Source organism: Aquarana catesbeiana, linkage group LG11 (assembly GCF_042186555.1).
Source record: "Aquarana catesbeiana isolate 2022-GZ linkage group LG11, ASM4218655v1, whole genome shotgun sequence".
Taxonomy (NCBI): Eukaryota; Metazoa; Chordata; class Amphibia; order Anura; family Ranidae; genus Aquarana; species Aquarana catesbeiana.
The window spans coordinates 203,687,593-203,714,455 of NC_133334.1; the positions used below are offsets into that span (position 1 = coordinate 203,687,593).

The following is a 26,863-nucleotide window of genomic DNA, read 5'->3' on the forward strand; positions in this document are numbered from 1 at the left end:
CAGTTACAGAGCAAGTAGAGGCATTAGGGGTGTGAAGGTAAATGGCAGGAAGTGAGGATTATGTTTACTATACTTCACTAATAATATAGTGAAGTATGGTAACGGCGGAAACAGTCAACTATGCAGAGGCCTGGTTGGGAAGGATATTGGGGACAATGATAAATGGTGTCTCTTCTCACTCCTCCTTTGGTGCACACCTGGCATTTTTTCTGACGTTTTTGGCCTGTTGGTCTGGGAGGGATTTTTTAGGGAAAGTGGCGTTCGGAGAGTGCTAATCACATCGGATCTAATGGTTTCTGGTGGTCTGTTTGGGAATACAAGGGCAGTGGTGATTTCCTCCTGGTAGCCAAGAAAGGATTTGGGGCTTTCAGTGGATTTGTGATAGAAAACGTTGCTGTTGTATATGGCCAAATTAAATATAAAAATTTAAACTTTTTTATACCACTGATATGTTCATCTTGTGGCAAGGTAGGGTTCGAGCATTTGGTCGTTGAAATCGACACCCCCTATGAACATATTGTATTCGTGGATACATGTTGGTTTTTGGATTGGGCCATTCCTACCGGTGATTTCAACGAATGTATTGTTGTGGATCGATGAAAGCACGTAGACATCCCTTCTGTCCCTCCACTTCACAGCCAGAATTTCCTCATTCCGTAAACTTGCCGTCTCCCCTCTTCTTAGCTTCTTGTTGACGAGGCTTTGAGGAAAGCCCTTCCGGTTCATCCTTACGGTGCCACATGGTGGAGTGTTCTTTCTGTGAAGGTTGCGGAACAGGGGCAAACTAGTATAAAAGTTGTCCACATACAAATGGTAGCCTTTCTCCAGGAGTGGGTTTATGAGTTCCCAAACCACTTTCCCGCTTGATCCGATGTAGTCTGGGCAATTAGGGGGATGCAGCTGGGTGCCCTTCCCTTCGTATACCATGAAAGCATATGTATACCCTGTGGCTCGGTCACACAATTTATAAAGCTTCACCCCATAGCGGGCCCTTTTGGTGGGAATAAATTGTTTTATGCCCAGCCTGCCAGAAAATGTGATAAGGGACTCATCCACGCATATGTGTTGGTCTGGGGTAAACAACTTGGGGAAGATTTCAGAAAAATAATTTAGTAGTGGCCGAATTTTATAAAGCTCGTCAAAATTTGGGTCATTTTGGGGAGGGCACTTGGTATTATCGTTGCAGTGTAGGAATGTCATAATCATGAGATATCTGGTCATGGGCATTACTGAGGAAAAAATGGGCATTTGGTGGATGGGGAGGCTTGACCAATATAAACAGAATACATTTTTTTTGGTTAGTCCCATACAGAATGTGAGGCCCAAAAAATGTTTAAACTCCTCCACTGTTAGGGCTCTCCACTCGTAGGGACGTTGGGTTACATGCTATGAATTGTTGTGCATACAGTAGAGAATGGAAAGAGGGGAACCAAATGTCAAAACACCACATCCCAAATTTTTAGCAATTAAAGAAAATGGACTTTGAGGTAACAAACCTCTGGACTTTAATGGTGTTATATAAATGATAAGGGAATGTCATGTTGAGAAAAGTGGTAATCTTTCTTGATATTTCACTGAATTTTATGAATTTTTTGTATTCTATTCTGTCTCATGTTTTTTAAACATTCTTTAAATAAAATTCTGTTTTATCCAAAATTGTTGATGAATTGACATTCCCTTATCATTTATATAACACCATTAAAGTCCAGAGGTTTGTTACCTCAAAGTCCATTTTCTTTAATTGTTGTGCATACAAGTTGCACTGGGCCACAATTGATGCTAGCATGTCCTCAGTAAAAATTAAATGGAAAAAATCAATCGGGGAAAAATTTTCTGTGTCCACCTGGACAGTGGCTGGGCAGTGAAAGGGGGAATGACAGCTTCTCCTGAATTAGAAGGAAGCCACAAGGGGTTCTGAAGGGAATAGGGAAGGCTGGCATGGGACCTAACCCTTTGGGACTGAGGTGACACCCAACTGGTACGCGGCCTTTGCGGAGGTACTGTGGTGCTGGTGGATGGCACTGCGGTGCTGGTGGATGGCAATGCGGTGTTGGTGGATGGCACTGCCTCCTCACCAGAACGCCTTTGTCTGGCGGGCGGACTCTCCTCCTCCTCTGAGGCTGTCAGTGCACTGCTTAGGACAGGCTCATAGTCCACGCCAGACTCAGAATCTGAATATGAGGAGGAATCCGAAGCGGAGAGCTCCCCGTTGCTCTCGTCGGCCGCAAGAACATTGTACCCATCCTCGGCTGAAAATAATCTTTTAGACATTCTTGGTGGTGACAAATGGCACTGACATGTGGCACTGATGACACATGACACTGGTGACAGATGGCACTGATGGCACGTGACACTGGCAGATGGCACTGATACGTGGCACTGATGACACGTGGCACTGATGTGGCAGGTGACACTGACAGGTGGCACTTATGTGGCAGGTGACACTGACAGCTGGCACTGACGACAGATAGTTACATAGTCAGGTTGAAAAAAGACACAAGTCCATCCAGTTCAACCTTAAAAACAATAAATAAATAAAAAATATCGTACAATCCAATATACCAATTTTATACCCACAGCTGATCCAGAGGAAGGCAAAAAACCCCAGCAGAGCATGCTCCAATTTGCTACAGCAGGGGAAAAAATTCCTTCCTGATCCCCCAAGAGGCAATAGGATTTTCCCTGGATCAACTTTACCTATAAATGTCAGTACCCAGTTATATTATGTACATTTAGGAAAGTATCCAGGCCTTTCTTAAAGCAATCTACTGAGCTGGCCAGAACCACCTCTGGCGGGAGTCTATTCCACATTTTCACAGCTCTTACTGTGAAGAAACCTTTCCGTATTTGGAGATGAAATCTCTTTTCCTCTAGACGTAAAGAGTGCCCCCGTGTCCTCTGTGTTGACCCTAAAGAGAATAACTCAACACCAAGTTCACTATATGGACCCCTTATATATTTGAACATGTTGATCATATCCCCCCTTATTCTCCTCTTCTCAAGAGTGAATAAATTCAGTTCCTCTAATCTTTCCTCATAGCTGAGCTCCTCCGTGCCTCTTATCAGTTTGGTTGCCCTTCTCTGCACTTTCTCCAGATCCCCGATATCCTTTTTGAGAACTGGTGCCCAAAACTGAACTGCATATTCCAGATGAGGTCTTACTAATGATTTGAACAGGGGCAAAATTATATCTCTCTCTTTGGAGTCCATACCTCTCTTAATACAAGAAAGGACTTTGCTCGTTTTGGAAACCGCAGCTTGGCATTGCATGCTATTATTGAGCTTATGATCTACCAAAACCCCCAGATCCTTCTCCACTACGGATTCCCCCAGTTGTACTCCCCCTAGTATGTATGAAGCATGCATATTCTTAGCCCCTAAGTGCATAACTTTACATTTCTCAACATTAAAACTCATCTGCCACAGTCATCCAATTAGACAGTGCATTGAGGTCGGCTTGTAAATTGGAGACATCCTGTAAGGACGTTATTCCACTGCATAGCTTAGTGTCATCTGCAAAAACAGAAATTTTTTGTGATTGTGAAAAGGCCTCACGCCCATATGTTGTGACGAGCAAATCCTCAAGGAACGTAGCAGGGTTGTTACCTGATCCGATGACTTTAGCAGGGGGGAGTGTCCTCCACAGGGCCCAAACGATGCTCCGATTCCCCCACTTTGTCTCTCAGTTGCTGCATATCTTGGCGAAGCAAGATATATCTACCGTCACCTTCTCAATTATAGTGGTGAGAGAGGTTTGGCAGGCAGCGATCGCTTCCAGGATCTCACTCTTGTCAGCAGCGCGGGAGGCTTGCGATGATGACAGGGAGCCGCCATCTTTGACCTGTGAGTGTCCATCCTGATGGCAGAATCTGTCCAGTTTTGTGCCCACGTCTGTCGTCCTGCAGGGAGGTGGCATGTCTTCACTGTACACTGGGACTCTGTAAGTAGACTACTGGGCAAATAACTCCAGTAAATGAGGTCAGGATTAAGTAAAACGTATACCGCCGGCGGAGCTCAGCTCAGACACATCTTATCGCATGCAGCTTCAAGCCACGTCGCCGTTGTGAAGCAAACTTTAAACAAGCTTCAACATGCTTTTTCTTCAGCAATGGAGTCTTGCGTGGTGAGCGTGCATACAGGCCATGGTGGTCGAGTGCATTAGTTATTGTTTTCTTTAAAACAATTGTACCTGTCAATTTCAGGTCTTTCTAAAGCTCTGCACAAGTGGTCCTTGGCTCTTGGAGAACTCTTCTGATAATTCTTTTCACTCCTCTGTCAAAAATCTTGTGAGGAGCACCTAGTCGTGGCTGGTTTATGCTGAAATGAGGTTCTTTCCACTTCCGTATTGTGGCCCCCAACAGTGCTCACTGGACCATTCAGAAGTTTGGAAATCCTTCTGTAACCAATGCCATCAGTATGTTTTTCAACAATAAGGTTGCAAAGTTCTTAACCACCTGCCATCCGCGCTATGGCCGAATGACGGCCACAGCGCGGACCTGAATTCCCGGGAGGCCGTCATATGACGGCCTCCCCTGTGCATGTGCTCTGCGCGCCCTGAAGGGCACGCGCCGAGCGCGCTGTGATCACCGAGTCACTGAGACTCGGCTGATCACCGGTCCGAGTAAGAGGACGGTCCTGGCCCCTTACCATGTGATCAGCTGTCAGCCAATGACAGCTGATCACATGATGTAAACAAAAGATCGGTAATCGTTTTTCTTTTCTACTCATGCTGATAGCGTGAGTAGAAAAAAAAGCCGGTCACCGGCTCAGATGAGAGGGACAAAGGTCCCGAAGTGGAAGAGGCACATCCGCCTCATCTTTGCCAGTTAACAGTGCCACCTAACAGTGCCCACAGTGCCACCTAATAGTGCCCAAAGTGCCACCTAACAGTGCCCACAAGTGCCAGCTATCAATGCCCACCAGTAGTGCCAATCAGTGCCACCTAGCAGTGCTGCCTATCAGTGTAACAGATCAGTGCCCATTATTGCCACCCATCAGTGCCCATTATTGCCACCCATCAGTGCCCATCACTGCCACCCATCAGTGCCCATCACTGCCGCCTATCAGTGCCCATCAGTGCCGCCTCATCAGCGTACATCAATGAAAGAGAAAAGTTACCTTTTTTAATTTTTTTATAACAAAATATAAAAAAAAATTTTTTTTTTTTTTTTAATTCAGTTTTTTTTACATTTTTTTTGACAAAAAATAAAAACCGCAGAGGTGATCAAATACCACCAAAAGAAAGCTCTATTTGTGGGGAAAGAATTATAAAAATTTCATTTGGATACAGTGTTGTATGACCGCGCAATTGTCATTCAAAGTGCGTCAGTGCTGAAAGCTGAAAATTGGTCTGGATAGGAGGGGGGTTTAAGTGCCCTGTAAGCAAGTGGTTAAAGGAGCTCTTTGCTTTTACCCATCATGAGATGTTTCTTGTGTGACACCTTGGTAACGAGACACCTTTTTATAGGCCATCAATTGAGACTGAACTAGCTGATATTAATTTGCACTGACAAGGGGCAGGATTGCTTTCTAATTACTGATAGATTTCAGCTGATGTCTTGGCTTTCAATACCTTTAAGGCCCTTTTCACACGGGACGGATCCGTGTTGATCCGCCCCCTGTTTATCCGCTGCTCAGCGGGGATCGCTCCGTTTTCCCCAGCTGAGCAGGCAGATGACAGGGAGGGACCCGCACACTGTGCAGGGACCGCCCTGTCAGATCTCCGCTCTCCCCTATGGGGGATTGGAGGAACACGGACCGTCTGTCCGTGTTCCTCCGATCCGCTCTGCAGACGGATAGAAAAATAGGATTTTCTTCCGTCCGCAGAATCGGACGAGAGCGGAGCCGGACAACATCGGGTGTTAGCGGATGTACATCCGCTGACACCCGCTATCCCATAGGGATGCATGTATGTCCGTATTTCATCCGAAAACGGATGGATGAAATACGGACATACTGTCCGCATGTGTGAAAGGGGCCTTAGCATGTCCCTTTCTTCATGTGTTCAATACTTTTCCCCTGTGTCATTCCATTTTATTACACATAACTTAATTTCTGAACTTATTTGTTTTGGTTTCTTTGTATGTATGGATTGCATGGGTTGTTACTGACATGTGGTGAATATTTCACATCAATAGCACCTTTAGAAATATATTTACCTAGAAAAATGCTGACATGTTCAATACTTATTTTACCTGCTGAATATATGAATTGACGTAATTTTTCAGAGGATCGTGCTAACATATAACATTGAAAGATGAAGATTGTATTACCTTAATTATGTGTTTTGCATGACATGGAGACATGTAACACTTGTAATATGCTTTAAAATTTAGGGGCAGAATGGGTTAAACTTAGAATAAAATTGTGAATGGGGCATGATGTTTCTACTTCCCTCTGAGTAGTGGTGGAATGCTGTCAAGCAGCTCTTTAATCCTCCATCAGAAATCATATCTACCCATACAGGGACAAAAGTCTCAGGTAGATAGGAGGCTAGTTAAAGTTGTTGGGGTCGATTGGAATTTTTATTAAATGTTCCTCCAGTGATAAAGAAGTGGTGAAAGGTGGAGGATCAGTCTGCATCCTCTGGGAGGAGGAAGGTCATGGACCAAAGCAGCCCTGGGAATTAGTAGGGAGTTAAGAGTTCTGTTTGTAGAGAAGTCCACAATGAGCCTTAGCTGGTAACAATAACAGGTGGATAGAAGCTAATTCAGAGACTTTCTAGTATTTAAGAAGACAATAAATAGGAAGTCCAGCTAGCCTACTGTGGTAGTGCATGGTATGTTTATAGATTCTACACCTGTTAAAGTGGAACATAAGTCTGAAAATTAACTTCTGCTAAACTACGTCATGCTGGCCCCTTCTTCAGGTATAGCTATGTAAAACACTAGACATAAGTGCCTATACTGTTTAACCCTTTCATGACTAAGCCTATTTTTGAAATGTGGCGTTTACAAGTTAAAATCCGTATTTTTTGCTAGAAAATTACTTAGAACCCCCAAACATTACTATATATATTTTTAGCAGAGAATCTAGAGAATAAAATGGAGAGTGTTGCAATATTTTATATCAATAATTTTTTGGGAAAAGTGACACTTTCATGAATTTTTAAAAATCCAAATAGTAAAGTTACCCCAATTTTTTTGTATGATGTGAAAGATGATGTTACGCCGAGTAAATAGATACCAAACATGTCATGCTTTATAATTGCACGCACTCGTTGAATGGCAACAAACTACGGTACCTAAGAATTTCCATAGGCGACGCTTTACATTTTTTTTATGGTTACCAGGTTAGAGTTACAGAGGAGGTCTAGTACTAGAATTATTGCTCTCGCTCTGACGATCGCGGCGATACCTCACATGTGTGATTTGAACACCGTTTACATATGCGGGCGCGACTTCTGTATGCGTTTTCTTTGCTGCGCGAGATGGCGGGGACGGGGCGCTTTAAAAAAATGTTTTTTTCTTATTTTATTTAATTATATATTTATAAATTGTGTTTAAAAAAAAAAATTTTTTATGACTTTTATTGCTGTCACAAGGAATGTAAACATCCCTTGTGACAGTAATAGGTGGTGACAGGTACTCTTTATGGAGGGATCGGGGGTCTAAAAGACCCCCGATCCCTCTTTTGCACTTCAAAGTATTCAGATCGCCGAAAAATTCTGAATACTGTGTATTTTTTTTTAAACCGGCGCCATTGGCAGCCGAGTAAACGGGAATTGACGTCATTACGTCGCTTCCGTGTTTACGATTAGAAGGCTGGAATAAAGCCGTCCACGGCTTCGTTCCAGCCCGCCCCCAGCCGCCGGAGGCAGCCGATTGGTGAACGGGAGGCCCGGTAAGAGCGGCGGGAGGGGCGATGTCCCCTCCCGCTCCTCCGGTATAACAGCTGAGTCACGTGCAAGTGGGTAATTTACACATCATAACAGGTCATCAACCCACAGGAAATCAGATCTCGTGATTTATTGTTGTGGTGGATTTGCAGCTATAACATCCTGCGCATCGTCCAAGAACTCCGCCCCCCAGCCATCTATCCAGCCTGACCATATTTTATCGAATTTGGCAGGGCAGTTTCGATTGATATACGTGATTTTATATAGTGGTAATACTGAATTCATGGCCATACGCCATGAAGACACAGTCGGCGGTGCGGCGTCCTCCCAATGAAGGAATATCTCTTTTCAGGCATAGAATGTGGCATAGCCCAGGAACAGTCTAGTATACTTGCCCCAAACACCGGTGTCAAAGATATTGAGCAGCATCAACCTAGGGTCAGATCCCAGGTCCAGGGATGTGACACTGCTGAGGCTATCCATGATCCCTGCCCAATAGTCTACCAAGCGTGGGCAGGACCAGACCATGTGAAGAAAGGAGGCAGCCTGCAGGTCACACCTAGGACAGGTTACTGGGGTCGCCGGATTCATAAGTGTTATGCCCCGTACACACGGTCGGACTTTGTTCGGACATTCCGACAACAAAATCCTAGGATTTTTTCTGACGGATGTTGGCTCAAACTTGTCTTGCATACACACGGTCACACAAAGTTGTCGGAAAATCCGATCGTTCTGAACGCGGTGACGTAAAACACGTACGTCGGGACTATAAACGGGGCAGTGGCCAATAGCTTTCATCTCTTTATTTATTCTGAGCATGCGTGGCACTTTGTCCATCGGATTTGTGTACACACGATCGGAATTTCCGACAACGGATTTTGTTGTCGGAAAATTTTATCTCCTGCTCTCCAACTTTGTGTCGGAAAATCCGATGGAAAATGTGTGATGGAGCCCACACACGGTCGGAATTTCCGACAACACGCTCCGATCGGACATTTTCCATCGGAAAATCCGACCGTGTGTACGGGGCATAAGTCATTTGGGGGTGAAGTGGGCTCTGTGGAGGAACTGAACCTGTAGGAAATGGTCCTTGGCTGAGATCATGTTTGTCACGAAGGAGGATAGGCAAGCTTCTCATTCCTCCTCTGTTAGGGATGTCCCCTCTCCATTTGGTTAGGGTCTTCTCCAGTTTTTTTGTGGGCGCTATGGACAAATGAAGGTACAGGAAGGACAGGGGTTTATCTATAACCTTGGCAGTGAGTAGTCCCTCCATGGAGTCCGACTCGAGGATAATGGAAGATGGGAATTGTTTACTGTATGCATGACGCAGTTGGTAATATCTAAATAGCATCCAGCCTGGTAGCTGATATGCATCTCTGAGGTCAGGGAACGCTCGCAGTTTGCTGCCAGTAACTATATGTTTAAGGTTCACTATCCCCTTCTTTGCCCAGATCTGAGGGGTCGGGACTTTGTTCAGGTGTGGGAGGTTGGGATTGACCCAGAGGGGGAGGTGGGAGGAGTATGTCCCGGGGGAGCTATTCCATATACCAACTCTGCGCCACACCGAAATTGTTGTACGCATAGGTTCTGTAAGGCCGGGGTGAGATCTCGGGCCTCTGAACACTAGATTGCTGAGGGAGGAGTACGATCACATAATCGCCGCTTCGAGGGTTACCGCTGGGTTGTCTTTGGGCTGGAAGAACCACCATCTGACTGTTACCAGAACCGCCACCCAGAAATACACCTGAAAGTCCGGTAGGGATAGGCCTCCCTGGGTGACGGAGTTGTAAAGTGGAGATGGCTAAACGTGGGGGTCTGCCTTTCCACACAAAGGAGGATACGATACCTTTCAGTTTGGCAAAAAATTAGGCTGGAGGGACTAGCGGGGAGTTGTGAAAAAAGTATAGGAATTTAGGTAGGTAGATCATTTTAACCAGGTTTACCCTGCCCACTGGTGAAAGGGGGAGAGATCTCCAGGCCATGCATTTTTGTGAAAAGGTCTTTAGCAGAGGCATGAGGTTTAGTTCTATGTATGAGGATAGAGGGGCTTTGATCAACACTCCTAGGTATTTAAACTCTGAAGTCCAGTTTAAGGGGGTACACGTTGGTGGGTGATGTCCCGATACGTGGATCAAGAAGAGAAGTGACTTTCCCCAGTTAACTCTAAGCCTAAGTTAACCCTAAACTAGATTGCTGAGGGAGGAGTACGATCACATAATCGCCGCTTCGAGGGTTACCGCTGGGTTGTCTTTGGGCTGGAAGAACCACCATCTGACTGTTACCAGAACTTGTAAAGTGGAGATGGCTAAACCACTTGTAAAGTGGAGATGGCTAAACGTGGGGGTCTGCCGTTCCACACAAAGGAGGATACGATACCTTTCAGTTTGGCAAAAAATTAGGCTGGAGGGACTAGCGGGGAGTTGTGAAAAAAGTATAGGAATTTAGGTAGGTAGATCATTTTAACCAGGTTTACCCTGCCAACTGGTGAAAGGGGGAGAGATCTCCAGGCCATGCATTTTTGTGAAAAGGTCTTTAGCAGAGGCATGAGGTTTAGTTCTATGTATGAGGATAGAGGGGCTTTGATCAACACTCCTAGGTATATAAACTCTGAAGTCCAGTGGGGGTACACGTTGGTGGGTGATGTCCCGACACGTGAAGTGAGAAGAGAAGTGACTTTCCCCAGTTAACCCAAATGCCGGAAAATGAACCGAATACATCCACAATATGGAGGGCCGGTGGGAGGGAGGAGATATCTTTGAGGAATAGGAGGTCATCGTCAGCATATAAGGATATCTTGTCCGTGATCACCCCCACCCAGATTCCTTCAACCAAGGGGGCTGCTCTAATACAGGCCGCCATGGGTTCCATGGCTAATGCAAACAGGCCGGGGGAGAGCGTACAACCCAGCCTGGTGCCTCTTGTCAGGGGGAATGGAGGTGACAATGAGTTATTCATGCGAATACGGGCCGTGGGATTGTGGTAAAGCATTTGTACCCATCTAATAAAGCATGGACCAAACCCGAATTTGAGGAGGATGGCCCAGAGGTAGCACCACTCCACCAAGTCAAACGCTTTCTCTGCGTCTAAGGCCACCACCTCCAGACCGTCCCCATCCGCCCTAGAGAGATGTGTAAGGAGCTGCCGAATATTAATATCAGTCCCCCTTCCCGGAATAAATCCGGATTGATCTGCGGCCTTTTGTAGCATGAGTTTAAATGAGGGGAGCAGTTCCTCCACAATAGAATGATGCAAATTGATCATTATTGGCAGTAGGGTTCGTCAACAGTGTCCCATCAGAGTCAGCTATAGCTGATATAGTCACAGGGGAGGAACTCTCTCTCGCCAGCCATGCCAGCATGCTACCCGTCTTTTCCCCGTGCTCAAATATGCGTTGGGATTGATGTAAAAATTTGGTTTTAGTAGCGAATGTTCGGAGTAGGAGGACATCCCATAATGTGGCCTGAAAATGAGAATATACCCTAGGATCTCTGGTAGTGGAGTATTCTGACTCAAGTGCAGTCACCTTTGTCTCAGCCCTCTGTATATACTACCTGGTGTCTTTTTGGATTTTACGGATATGTCTGCAGACTGCCCCTAGGGAAGGCCTTGAACGCATCCCAGGATGTGGTCAAGGGTATACAATGGTCAAGGTACCGCCAGTATTGTATCATCTCAGAGCGGTATGGTTCAGAGATCCTGGAGTCAGAAAGCCAGAATCTGGATAATCTCCATAGACTCTGCCTGGGTGTCGTGGACACGCTCAGCTTCAGCGCCAAGGAAGCGTAGTCCATATTCCCCGGGGGAGGATGGAGATGCGGGATAACGTTTTGTATGAGGCTGAGTGACACGTGTAGGCCCGCTGGTGAGGATAGCGCCACCTCCACAAACAGTTAAGTTGGAGGCATCCGCCCACAAGAGCAGGTCCAAATGCAGTCCCACTCCGCCGGAAAGTCTGTCCAATATAGGGTCCAGGACCAAATTAAAATCGCCCATTATCACCACATTATCCGTAGCAAATATAGCAATCTTGGATATTAGCTGGTTGAGTAGTCTCATGGAGGCCGGGGGGGCAGATAAAGACCCATCACCACCAGCTCCAGCCTGTCTATCACAGCATGTAGTATGACATATCTCCCGTCCGGGTCCAGCTCCAGTGCCAGCAACCTGAAGGGTAGGGATTTGTGAACTAACATGCTAACCCCCCTGGGGTAATTGGTATAGGTGGAATGATACTGGTGACCCACCCAGGGTCTTCTAAGGCTTAAAAGTTTGCTGCCTGTTAGATGGGTCTCTTGTAGAATGCATATTTGGGGATGATAGGTATTAAGGAACTGAAACACCAGTGATCTCTTCACAGAGGAATATAGGCCTCTAGTGTTCCAAGAGATTATATTGCACTCAGCCATATTCACCCTGTGGCGTTAGATCAAGCTGGGATACAACTATGAGGCCCAGGAGCCGAACCTGGACCATCACACATATCAGGATATGACAACCCAAACATCCTATGTCGCATATTAAAACATCGCTTGTAAGAATATAATGAGATAAAACGTAACCAAACAGTCCCAACCAACCCCCCCGCCCCCAACTTTGGGGAGGCTTAGGATCCCAACTTGAACCAAAGGCGAACGCGACTGTAATGGGGAAACGTGTGCGGAACGGCATCACAGTCCAGCAGTTAGATGACACGTATCAAGTCCTCCGCCGGGGACCGGATCAAAGGATATGGGTGGAGTCTCCCAGCAGCGGGGGTACAAACTATAATGATGCTTGCTCCTTAAAGCTCAAAGGTCTAGGCCTCAGGATAAGGGGGGGGGGGGGAAGAAACAGGATGCAGTCACGTAGGTATACATCCATCAGTGAGACCTCAGGGGATAGTGCGGAGTATGATCTCCTGGTCTCCAGGGGTCGTGCAATAAGGAACATGGTGGCACGTGGAAACTGGCAGGACCCAGGAGGCAGAGCCAGGCCAGTTCATACAAAGAAGGCACGTTCATAAGGCAACAAGAGAAATCGGCCTGCTTGAGCCAGCAGCCATGTTTACTCATTTGCATGGTAGAGTGTCGATCTACATGGAAGCCTCCTCTAGGGATGTTAAAAAAAAACGTATGGCTTCTCTGTCCTCCACCCTCAGTCTGGCCAGGAACAACATAATATACTTGATATGTTTGAAGCGGAGCCTGGCTCTTACTGCGTCATATGATTTACACTGTTTCTGGGTGAAGCATCTTGAAAATAAAAGTGCGGGGTGGTGCTCCCTGGGGCCCCCTAGAGGGGGGTATAGAATGGGCCCTCTCAACTGTGAAAAATGGGGAAAACTGTGCTGAGGGGAGTAATTGCTGCAATAGGCGTTCAGCAAAGGCAGTGGGGTCTGCACCCTCAGGGAGCCCCAAGACACGTAGGTTAGTCCTTTCTTATAAACTCCACATTGGCCTGTATGTGATCAATTTTATCAGTGAGGGTGGTTATGGCCTGTATGACCGCTTCCAAATCGGCCGCAGTAGCAGGCAGCCGTTCAGGGTCTTCGGCCTGGTTCTCCATCCGGGCAGGATTTTTAGGCGAGACTGCGGGTGCGGCCTTGTCCGCGATGTCTGGTTTTGCGGCCTTTTTCCGGGATTTCGGCTGGGATTTCCTCTTGTGCATACCTGGAGAGGCTGCCGATGCTGGAGGGGCACAGGAGGGTATTTTTTTGTGGGACTGTACCCTATAAATGCTGGATTGCAGCGCCGGTCTCAGGGAGCTCAGACAAACACGTCTGCTCCCAGCACCATTCCGGACACGCCCACAACTTAGTTGTAGGTTGATTTTATCCGCGATACTAGTAACTAACTCTTGTGACAGCAGTGACATGCATAGTTACATTAAAAAAACAAAAAAAACAAAAAAACAAACACATACACCTCCATTAACACAATCCTATACCTACAGTCGATCCAGAGGAAGGCAAATAAAAAACCAATAAAACACGATCCAATTTTTTCCAGGAGGGGAAAAAAATTCCTTCCTGATCCACCAAGAGGAAATCGGATATTCCCTAGATCAACTTTACCAATGTCCTTGATCTTGGTTTTTTTTTTGTAAAAAGCTTTAGTATATATCTTTGCCAGTTCCTTACCTGGTTCTTGACCTCAGTTACAGCACCATGATCTCTCCAGTCCCACTGAGCAGGAGGAGGGTCTTTTGGAATCACAGCCTTCTTAATGATCCGATGTCCTTGGCTTGAGAGTAAAGGATTCAAGTACAGAGTTCGGAATTCTTCTTCTGTAAGGTTCAAATCAAAACAAATCATTATAAAAAGGAAGGTATGCCTGAATTCAGCAGGATGACTAGGAACTTTTAGCCTGGGGGTACACACACAATTAACTGGCCCTTTCGCCGAAGGCCCAACCTACTTGCAGATGTAGCAGTGTGTTGTCACTAGTTACTAACATCCACGCAAATTCACCCTGCTGCCAGACATCCATACGTCACACTTGTAACAATGAAAAGTCTTTTGCTTTGTTTTGGTTTTTGTTTATTGGGGGGATATAACTTGGTTGGGGGAAAGGATAAATATGGGATGCCCATAGATCAATTACTTTGCCATCATATTTATAAATTAGAACTTCGTTTGAGCTTCGAAGAAATGATGCACATGTATAACATCTACAATCTCTTCCCTGCATCACCATGCAGATTATTGCTCCTCCCCCTGCATAACTCCTGCAGACTATTGCTCCCAGGAAACCCTCCCTCCTGCACAATCTTATTCTGTAGCACATTATATTTCTTGTCAAATCCTCTTCTATTTGCAAAAGAACCCACTCTGAATAGTCTCTAATGCTGACTCGGATTGGTTGCTGCTACTAGGCCAGAGGTCTGCAGTACCTCTCTCCAGAGGCCTAGTAGTTTAGTAGCATGTGCTGAACGGTGGACTACTGTTCCCAGCTAGTCCAGCCTGCAAATCCTGCGCCCTCGGGCCGCATCGATTTGACACTATTCCCCGCACTCTCTCCTCTGTTCCAGGTCTCCTCATCAATGACCATGTAAAGAGGAGGACTTCATCCATGACCGTGTAAGGATGAAGTTCCCTCCCAGGCTTCCTGGCATGTCTCCACATCCAGCACTTCACTGTGGTACACTTTCTCTGCCCCGAGTCCATGATGGAGAACTTAACTGGACAGTACGTTCCGACAGCTTCTCCTGCCCCGCTACTCTAGGAACTCCTCATCAATGACTGTGTAAAGATGAGGACTTCACCCATGACCGTGTAATGGTGAAGCTCCCTCACAGCTCTCCCGGGTCTCCTCCCACGATCGATGCACCCCCCCCCAGATCCTGCTGCTGTTCAGTACTCCATTCTCCACTTCTCCCGGCCGACAACTCCTCCCAGTGGCCTGTTACCTCAGCTTATATGGGAGGCCTGCCCCCTGCCAATTACAGTTCGGGATTGGTCAGGGCTCCTCACATGAGCTGCCTGCCACTCCAGTTCTAGGCCCTGCCCCTCTTCCAGAAAATTCTCCCTGGAAGCAGGGGAGGCGCCTCAGAACTAAAGTACAGGTGGTCACACCCACTGCTACACTAACTACTCCCTGCCCCCAGATCAAAAACAAACAGGCCTAGGCTGCAGCATAGGCCTGCTTAAATTTACCTTTACTGATAGAACCTACAACACTATACTTTTAGCACCTACCTATGGTAGAGGGTACTACACAGACGATATAAGAAATGTACAGCACAACATAGAGAATGGGTAGATTTAAAAACAGAGAATGTACAGTGCATTGTACCGAACTGGGAGGTGTGGAATGGAGAAAGTACAAAATGTAGTGGTTTGGAATAAGTAAAGTACAGTACAGTGTACAGAAGGGGGCAGTGTGAAATAGGGTATGTACAGCACAATATACAGAATTGGGCAATGTTAAGGAATGAACAGTGCAGTGTAAAGAATGAAGTGGTGTGGAATAGAGATGTACAGAACAGCAAACAGAATGGGGTAGTGTGGAATAGGGGAGTAGGGAATGTACAGCACAGCATACATGAGGTAATACAGAATAGGAAATGTGCAGCACAGCTAGAGATGTGAAGGCCCAGAAAAAAACAGAAAAATTCGGAAAAAAAACGTTTTTTTTTCCTGAAGGCTTTTTTGTTTTTTTCCAAAAAATTGGAAAAATTGAAGAAAGAAAAAAAAAAAAATTGTAGAATATTTTATTTTAACATGATGAATAAAATATTTTAAGACAGGGTATTCAAATATTTTCCAAATCATTTCTAAAAAAATATATGATATCAGATTATTCTAAATTTCTGTGCACTGAGTGAGGACAAGCTAGTCCTAGGTAACAAACTGGACTCTCCAATGCAAGAACAGTATGCATTTCTTCCTTTAGGAGGTGCTGTGCTGCTATTGTAACAAGAACCGGTCCGGTCAAACCTTAAGTTTTTAGAAGTTCCTAATTGTTATGACGGCCAAAAAAGAGTAGCTGCAGAAGCAGAGACGGATACTGAAAATTCAGCTCAGAAAATTATTTTGATTAAATGTTCATTGAAACTTAGTCCCACTCTCTTCTTAACACTTCCCCCATCTTCAATTCTTTTTATGAGAATGGGGTTTTTATTTTTATTTAATACTGTGGAGAGGAAATATACAAAATTGTTACTTTTGGTTTTGAAAATTGTTTTGTGGAGGCTTTTTGGCTGTTCCACATAAACTAGTAAGCAGTTCAGGAGATTGTTGCTCCCTTTGTTACAAATAAATGTTATAAAAAAAGTAAATTCTGTTTGTGATAATTGTTTGGCTACATTATATTTTTAATATGCTAGTTGTGATAATTTTATGCCAAGTCAAATTGTCCATAGTCATATTTTATGCTCCTAAAGTAACAGAATGACTTTCAATCTTAAAAAGACAAAAAAGTGCTAGCATTTTTTTTCAATTTTTCCAAAAATGTCAGTTTTTCCCCCAAAAAACGGAAAAAAAAATGTTTTTTTTTTTTCCAGCTTCAAAATTTCCAGGAAATTTTACATCTCTAAGCACAGCATACAGAAAAAGGCAGTGTGGAGTAGGGAATGTACAACACAGCATACAGAATGGTGTGGTGTAGGTTAGCCAATGTACAGTACTGTGTACAGAATGCAGCAGAATAGAATGGGGAATATAAAGCTTAGGGTCTATGCACTTCACTTGTATAGGGCTGTGTTGCTCATACAGTCCCAACAAAGGCAAGGCAAATAGCCTTGGTTTTTAATTGCTCCATTTCATACCAACACACTGTATTGATATTTGCTTGTCACACAGCACTACGTGGTACAATACAGCACAGCATGCTGTGTGTCAGGCAAATGAAAAAGCAATGTGTAATAAAAAACAAAAAAACCCACCACATTGTAGTGCATGTCTAATGCCTATGCACTGTAGTGTGAATGAGCTTCTAGAGTATACAGAAAAAAGGCATTTTAAAACACACATTTGTCTGATTTAAGCCCTCATGCACACAGGCTGTTAAAATAACGTTATGAAAACGCCAGTATCTTTGCAGTGATTTTTTAAAACTTTTTTCAGCTTTTTTCAGCGTTTTTGCAATAGCGTTTTTAGCGTTTTTGAACGTTTTTTAGCGGTTTTTTTTTTTTCAAATTTTTTTTTTTTTTTTTCAATGGAACAAAAACGTTAAAAAACGTTGGTGAATGACGTTTTTGAGCGTTTTACAGCGTTAGAGCGTTTTTACAGCTGAAAAACGTCTCTCAGAACCCACTGGTCCTGGGTTTTTTTTACAGCTTAAAAACGCCTATGCCACTTGCAGCTCAAAAACGCCTAGGTGGGCATGAAGCCATAGACTAACATAGACAGGCCTTTTTAAGCTGCAAAAAAAGCTCAAAAAAGCAGCTGTAAAAACGTCCGTGTGCATGAGGACTTAAAGTTCAGTGAACCACAACATACAGATGCAAATGCTCTGTGGATTGTGGTGTTTTCCTAAAATTGGGAAAAAGAGCACAAAGAGTAATGCACAATAATATAATTAAACATTTAGAATGCTAAGAAAAACCAAAACTGCCTGGAAAATTGATCATTGGTCTTGTAATTCTTAAGAACATGAAAACTGTCACTTTTATGTAGAAGAAGAAGTCGATGTGAAAATGATTGTTTCATACAAAGCAGTTAAAAAGTTATTTAGTAAAATGGGACATACCAATCTTCGCAATTTGGTCTGACCTATTCTGAAGGCAGAAGAATTCCAGGGATTCAAGAGCCAAGTAAGAATCCAAGCACTCTCTATAGCGGCACTTATGTGCATATTTTTAATTTAACCATTTCATAACCGGATGCATCTTTCCTGACTAGACCAAATTGTGAAGTTCACGTATGTGACAGTTTTACTTATTAACCCAACTGCCTTCATTTGGTACTTTGATTTTAAAAAATGCTCTGACTGTGTATTTATAATAAGCAGAGAAATTGACAAAAATGCAGTTTTAGTATTTTTATTGACTGCACTGCTAACAAAAGCAAAGAGTGCTGAAATACTTATCTGTGTTCTCAATTCCCTCTAACTTTGAATGGCTGATAGGTCCCTAAATGTCACCCATCAGCTAAGGAAATGTGACCAATAGCGGAAGCCATAGGAATTCCAGGAATGTAAAAGCCTAACCCTAACCCTAAGTATTTCAGCACTTTCTTTAAGCTTTTATTAGCAGTGCTAAAGGAGGTGGCTTTAAAATAGTACAAAAAAAAAATGATGATTTTGCATAAATACTACATTGAATACACAAGGCTCATAATAAGGGGCATATCCTGATGAAAGATGCACAGAAAAATTAGCAATATAGCTAATATTCATACAGTATGTCTTAAATAATGTCAAAGGGGTGGTAGAAGGGAGTGGCAGGTGGTCTACATGGATGAACACTATCTTTCACAGTTGGTCATATGGACCCCATTGGAAAGCAGACATAACCAGATATGGGTGTTTAGCCTTTCAAATACTATGACACTGAATGGATGTGGTTGGACAGGGCAGGGTCCCATGGTGCTGATAACATTATGAAAATAATGTTGGTGATATTGGTAAAGATATTTATGATGAAGAATAGAGTCAATAATAAAGTGAATTGTCAAATGTGAGAACAGAGGTAAGATATGCTTTTGCAGGCTCAACTGTAAATGGGCCATACCTGACTATTTCTAAAAGGAGTTTTTTTCCATTCTATACCTGCCACCATTACCTGCAAAACTCAAGCATATAAACTAAATTTAATGATCCTGCTGGGACCAATATTTTCACGAGTTGAGGAATACATTGCCCAGAATAAAGATTACTTAGTAAAGGTTGTCCAAAGCACAAGGGACCATTAAGGCAAATTAGGTTTTGTCTGGTTCTGTGCAATTGTATATCTCTTAAATGAAAACAAACCCCCAAAAGTATATGTTTATTTTTTTTTTTTATTTAAGACAACTTAGTGAGTTAAAATAATGTACAAGCTTTAGAAGGGTAAAAATTCAGTAGGGGAAAAACCCCCACACTGTCAGTGCCGCAGTAGTTGCTAATGTAACAATATGAAAATCATTTTTACCTTACATTCGTTCAAAATTTTTTGGTCAACATTCACCTTATATTTCAAGACAACCTAATGGACATTCACTAAGTAAATATTACATTCCCTGACATTCAGCATGTTTGTTCGTGAAAAGAAAAAAATGTTCTTTTTTGGATTATTTACCCCATTTAACCACCTGGCATCCGCGCTATAGCCGAATGACGGCTACAGCGCGGACCTACATTCCCGGGAGGACGTCATATGACGTCCTCCCCTGTGCACGCTCCCTGCGCGCGCCCTGCAGGGCGCGCGCCGGGCGCGTTGTGATCACCGAGTCACTGAGACTCGGCTGATCACCGATCTGTGTAAGGGGCCGGTCCCGGCCCCTTACCATGTGATCAGCTGTCAGCCAATGACAGCTGATCACATGATGTAAACAAAAGATCGGTAATCGTTTTTTTTTTTTACTCACGCTGACAGCGCGAGTAGAAAAAAAAGCCGATCACCGGATCGGATGTGAGGGACATCGGTCCCCAAGTGGAAGAGGCACATCTGCCTCATCAGTACCCAATAAAAGTGCCACCTAATAGTGCCCACAGTGCCACCTAATAGTGCCCACAGTGCCACCTAACAGTGCCCACAGTGCCACCTAACAGTGCCCACAAGTGCCACCTATCAGTGCCCACAAGTGCCACCTATCAATGCCCACCTGTAGTGCCAATCAGTGCCACCTGCCAGTGCTGCCCATCACTGCCACCCATCAGTGCCCATCACTGCCACCCATCAGTGCCCATCACTGCCGCCTATCAATGCCCATCACTGCCGCCTCATCAGCGTACATCAATGAAGGAGAAAAATTACCCGTTTAAAATTTTTTAAAACAAAATATAAAAAAATAAACTTTTTTTTTAAAAAAAAATCAGTTTTTAAAATTTTTTTAATAAAAAGTAAAAACCGCAGAGGTGATCAAATACCACCAAAAGAAAGCTCTATTTGTGGTGAAAAAATGATAAAAATTTCATTTGGGTACAGTGTTGTATGACCGCGCAATTGTCATTCAAAGTGCGTCAGCGCCGAAAGCTGAAAATTGGTCTGGATAGGAGGGGGGTTTAAGTGCCCGGTAAGCAAGTGGTTAAGAAAAGGGGGAATGTTACCGTCCCTGTATATTCACCTGACATTTCCAGAAGCTTTTTGTCACTAAAATTCACCTGTTGACTGCATTTCAGATTGTCTGTGGGAGCTGCCAAACCAGGGTTTTCACTACAGGTTTAGCACTTCTATGGTTAAGTAGTATTCACATTATTATTCACAGCCATGTGTGCTCATATCTCTGGGAACATTCACTCTCAAACAAACCACACACATATCATGAAGTTGCACATCATATGCAGAAAACAAACATTGTTCTAGAACAATCTCAAACACTCCAGTCCTTTCTGTAATGCACTTTGCCCATAGTGAAGTTTAATTGTAGCTCTACTAGGGGACAAAACTTGTGATAGAGAGGACTTGGATAAATGTTCAAGTTTGAGTTGGAACAATAAAGTTGATTTTTGATTTCCTTACAGAAGTGAAGAGGTGTTAAAATTCATGATATGCAGGTAGATATACAAGACACAGATTAAAGTAGAAATATAGACAATTGTTTTTCTTTCTTCATTTTGAATAGAGTAAGGGAGTGTTACAGTGAGAGGAAATTCCTGTATATTAAACCTTCCAGCCCAGAAAGGAGTGATTCTCCCCCTCTGTTTGGGAAATGCAAACCAGTTGGAATAAAACCCCTGCAAATCATTTCAGAGAGAAAACTGAAACAATGACTGTGAAACAGAAGAGAAGCAAAGAATGTGCTAAGGAGAGAAGACAATCCATCTTGTATTTGAAGGTGACAATATCCCGAACCCACGCATCTGCTATGCATGTTCTCCAGATGATATGATGGCCTCCCCTGCGCACGCTCCCTGCGCCGGGCGCGCTGTGATCACAGAGTCACTGAGACTCGGCTGATCACCGATCCGAGTAAGGGGCCGGTCCCGGCCCCTTACCATGTGATCAGCTGTCAGCCAATGACAGCTGATCACATGATGTAAACAAAAGATCGGTAATCGTTTTTTTTTTTTACTCACGCTGACAGCGCGAGTAGAAAAAAAGCCGATCACCGGCTGACATGTCAGGGACATCGGTCCCGAAGTGGAAGAGGCACATCTGACTCATCAGTGCCCACTAAAAGTGCCACCTAACAGTGCCCACAGTGCCACCTAACAGTGCCCACAAGTGCCACCTATCAATGCCCACAAGTACCACCTATCAATGCCCACCTGTAGTACCAATCAGTGCCACCTGCCAGTGCTGCCCATCACTGCCACCCATCAGTGCCCATCACTGCCAACCATCAATGCCCATCACTGTCGCCTATCAGTGCCCATCACTGCCGCCTCATCAGCGTACATCAATGAAGGAGAAAAATTACCTGTTTTAAATTTTTTATAACAAAATATAAAAAAATAAAAAATAAAAAAATTCAGTTTTTTACATTTTTTTTAACAAAAAGTAAAAAACGCAGAGGTGATCAAATACCACCAAAAGAAAGCTCTATTTGTGCTGAAAAAATGATAAAAATTTCATTTGGGTACAGTGTTGTATGACCGCGCAATTGTCATTCAAAGTGCGTCAGCGCTGAAAGCTGAAAATTGGTCTGGATAGGAGGGGGGTTTAAGTGCCCTGTAAGCAAGTGGTTAAAGGAGGGAGCATCCCACACCGCATTGTAGAACACCTGTTAAGACAAGAAATAGGTGGATCTATGGGGAATTTGTCCCATGCAGACAGAATATTCATTTGCAAGCGTCTTGTATAAAATTAAGCAAATGGTATTACATTGATGGCTGACACTATAAGACCTAGATTCCCCAAGCAACTTTGAAAGATAAACTGATGGCCTGATTGGAGCTGTTTAACCTTAGTCTGAAGTATCGCCATCTCTTTATGAGTAGGGAAGATTTTGGCTAACTATTTGTCTATGGTGACACCCACATATTTCAGGCAGTTAGATAATGTCAGCGCAAACTTCTGCACATTCAGAAAACAATCAAGCCCTCTAAAAGACCAGAGAGTGATACTGTCATTGGTCCATAAGCATGCGGATAACTGTAGCCAGCAATCAAAGCAGGACCAACACTGGGGCCATCACCATGGTGAACACTCTTGGTTCTAGCAGCAGACTGATTGGATACCAGATCAGAGACCATCACTTAAACCATAAGACAAACCGATCCATGCAAGAGCTTGCTAAAATAGAATATAACATAACATACATAGAGCAACAAGAACTGTATTTTTTTTGTCCATAGGGTGTTTAAAGGAGGGAACATTCTCCACCGCATAGTAGTAGACTTGTTATAACAAGAACAACAAAAAATAGGATTTTTCTAACAGCTTACCTGTAAAATTCTTTTCTTGGAGTACATCACGGGACACAGAGCCATAGTAATAACTATATGGGTATATAGGCCACCTTTAGGTGATGGACACTGGCACGCCATAAGACAGGAAGTTCACTTCCTATATAACCCCTCCCATTACTGGGAGTACCTCAGTTTTGTAGCCAAGCAATAAACGTGTAACCAAAGAGGGGAGGGACCTCTGTGTCCTGTGATGTACTCCAAGAAAATAATTTTTCCAGGTAAGCAGTCATAAAAATCCTATTTTCTTTATCGTACATCACGGGACACAGAGCCATAGTAATAACTATATGGGATGTCCCAGAGCAATGCTATCTGAGGGGAGGGAGTCACAAACAAAAAACAGGGTGCCATCAGACTTGAGAACCTATACTGCAGCCTGCAGCACACTGCGCCCAAAGGCGATATCATCATGCCTTTTTACATCCACGTGAAAAAATCTAGTGAATGTATAGACTGAAGACCAAGTTGCGGCCTTGCAGATTTGAGCCATGGAGGCATGGTCATGCACTGCCCAACGAAGCACTAACCGCCCTGGTAGAGTGCGACTTGATTTGTAAAGGTGGAATCTTCCTCTTCAAACCATAAGCTTAAACAATTACTTGCCAAATCCACTTAGAAATACTAGACTTCGCTGCTGCTTGTTCTTTCCTAGGACTTTCAGGCAGCACAAACAAAACATTTGTTTTTCGAATCTGAGCAGTCGCTTTCAAGTAGATTTTGACTGCTCTCACTACATCCAGCGAATGCAGCGACTTTTCCTCCGTAGAACAGGGTTCTGGAAAAAATGAAGATAGAACAATATCCTGGTTTAGATGAAAACCTGACACTACCTTTGGTAGTAAGTTAGGATGAGGACGCAATACTACCCTATCCTTGTGAATAATTAAATATGGCTCTTTACAAGAAAGAGCAGCCAACTCTGATAACCTTCTAGCAGGAGATATGGCTACCAGAAAAAACTAGCTTCCTTGTCAAAAGGACCAAGGGAATATGTCCTATTGGCTCAAAAGGCTGTTTCTGTAATACTGACAGAACTAAATTCAAGTCCCAAGGGTTCAGGGGTGGCTTAACCGGTGGATTAAGCCGCATTACCCCCTGTAAAAAGTTACGGACCAAAGAATGCGAAGCAAGTGGTCGTTGAAATAATACCGATAAGGCAGAGACCTGGCCTTTGATAGTATTTAAGGCCAGCTTCATCTCTAACCCTATTTGTAGAAAAGAAAGGATCCTACCTATGACATGCTTTCTGGGATGCCAACCCCTGGATTCACACCAGGAAACATATGTCATCCAGATTCTATAACATAATAGCCAAACCGTTAAATTTAGCCCTTAAAGGTAGGATGGAATACCGGACCCAGCGAGAGCAGGTCCGGACGTGGTGGAAGAGTCCTTGGGTCCCCTACCGCCATCTTTACGATCTCTGCATACCAAGATCTTCTGAGTCACATGAGCCACCGACTTCCTTTCCTGCTTGATCCTGCAGAGAAGTCGTGGAAGCAGCAGAATAGGAGGGAATGCATAAATCAGTGAAAACTGATCCCACAGGGTCACCAAGGCATCTGTCCCGCATGCTAGAGGATCCCTTGTTCTCGACACAAAGTTGTCAATCTTTTTGTTGAACCTGGACGCGAATAGGTCTATGTCTGGGATTCCCCATCTCTGGCATATTGCTAGGAAGATATCGGGGTGAAGGGACCATTCCCCGGGAACAACTGCTGGTGACTCAAGTAGTCCGCCTGCCAATTTCCTATTCCTGGAATGAAGACTGCCAAAAGGCAAGGAACATGATTTTCTGCCCAAGCTAGGATATGGTTTACCTCTCTCTGGGCCGCAAGACTTCTTGTGCCCCCCTGGTGATTGATATAGGCCACTGCCGTGGCATTGTTGGATTGGATCCTGACAGGACAATTCTGTAATCTGGATGTCCAGGCCCTCAAGGCCAAACGTGCTGCCTGAATCTCTAGAATATTGATGGGCAAGGTCCTTTCGGATCTGGACCACTTCCCCTGGGCAGTCGCCTCCTCCAGGACTGCTCCCCAACCCGAAAGGCTGGCATCTGTTGTTACCACTTTCCATGTGACTGGTAAGAAGGATTTCCCCTTCTGCAGATTCTTGGTTAACCACCACCAACTGAGGCTCTGGCGCACCCTTGGAGATGCATTGGGAGGTCTAAGGCTTGGACGTTTTTGTTCCACGTGGATAACGATACTGTTTTGCAGCAGTCTCGATTGAAATTGAGCATAGGGAACGGCTTTGAATGAAGCCACCCTCTTCCCTACCAACCTCATGCAAAGGCGAATAGGAGGGTCCTTCTTTGCTCTGACGACCCGGACCAGCTCCTTTGTGGCAAAAATACTCTTTTCTGGTCTGTATCTATTATCATACCCAAGTATTCTAGCCTTCTTAATGGTTTTAAGGAAGATTTCTCTAGGTTGAGAACCCAGCCTAGGCTTTCCAGGTAGTTAACTGTGGTGACCACGCCTTTGTCTAAGCGGGCTACTGACCTGTGTATCAAGAGCAGGTCGTCTAGGTATGCAATAACTGTTATACCTTGAGCCCTTAGTCTGGCCAGAGGAGTGGCCAGAACTTTTGTTAACACCCGGGGTGCAGTGGCTAGATCGAAAGGTAAAGCTACGAACTTAAAATTGAGTTTTTCTACCTCGAAACGTAGAAATTTCTGAGCGGGGTAAATAGGCACATGTAGGTGTCTATTGATGTATTGATGTCTATTAACGCCAGAAGCTGTCCTCCCTGCAGGATGGAGGCTACTGACCTGATTGATTCCATGCAAATGATATTTAGGAATGGGTTCAGATCCTTGAGATCTAGAATGTGTCTGACATCCCCATTTAGTTTTGGCACAATGAAGAGGTTTGAATAAAACCCCAACCCCTGCTCTTCCATGGGAACCTCCATGATCACTCTTTAAGACAAAAGCCGGTCTAATGCTGAAAGAGAGACTTCTTTTTCTCTGGATCTTTGGGGACATTTGATCTCAGAAACCGAGGAGACGGAAACTCCCGGAACTCTAGTTTGTAACCCAGAGCTACTGTGGAGAGCACCCATCTGTCCCGAAATTCTTACTGCCAGACCCTTGAGAACTGCCGATGTCCCCCCCCCCCCGGCACGAGTGGGGGCGCCCCTTCATAAAGAGGCCTTAGCATTCTGCTTTGTAGGTTTCCGTCCCTAGGACTTCTTCTGTCCCTGGGGTTGACCCTGAGGTTTACCCCTTGAACCTGACAGCAGAGGCCGTCGCGACTGCCTAGAGGCTGATGCCCCTGACCCTGGAGAAGGAGCCGTTTAAATGAAGGGCGTTTATTCCTTTTCTTAATTGGCAAAACGGTTCTACTTGAAATTTTCTGGATGTATTCATCCAAATTCTCTCCAAACAGCCGTTCACCGTGAAAAGGAAAACCAGGCAGGAGTTTTTTGCATGGCGCTTCTGCTGACCAATTTTTCAACCGTAAGATCCTATGCATATGCATAAGTACATGCGTCAGGCGTGAAGCCTGAAGGATAGAATCTCTAATAGCGTCAATAGCAAAACATAATGCCCCTGGTAGCTCAGATAAATCCCGTGCCTGTTGATCAGGGATGACCTTGAGCACCTGTCTCAACTGGTCCTTCAGGGATTGACATACACCTATTGCCGCCACTGCAGGTTGAGTTACTGTTCCTGCCAAAAAAAATTAGCTTTTTAACAGGAATTCAAATCTTTCATCGGTTGGATCCTTAAGCATTTGAGCATTGTCTACCAGACAAGTTACATTTTTATTCACAGAGGAAATAGCCACATCAATTGCCCGTATATTCCACTTTTTTGTGAATTTTTCCTCCATAGGATAAAGCGTAGAGAACTTTTTAGGAGGGAGAAAATACTTATCTGGGTGATCCCACTCATACATAAGCTGTTCCAGCAATGGATGGACAGGAAAAGCATGCATAGCTTGGGGAGGCTTTAGGGAACCCAAAAAAGAAGTGGGTTTTTCAGCTGACTCATTTAAGGGTAGCTTAAATGTGGAGTGTACCATTTCTGTCAGCGATTGTACCA

The 26,863-nt window shown here is 44.3% G+C and overlaps 1 protein-coding gene across 1 annotated transcript in view; it reads right to left on the reverse strand.

The window, feature by feature from the left end:
* CTSF (cathepsin F) overlaps nt 1-26,863 on the reverse strand; it is a 192,531-nt gene that overhangs the window by 114,979 nt on the left and 50,689 nt on the right. The window contains exon 7 of the mRNA XM_073605173.1: nt 13,956-14,101. Within this exon, the coding sequence (XP_073461274.1) occupies nt 13,956-14,101 (146 nt within the window). The remainder of the gene's footprint in view (nt 1-13,955; nt 14,102-26,863) is intronic.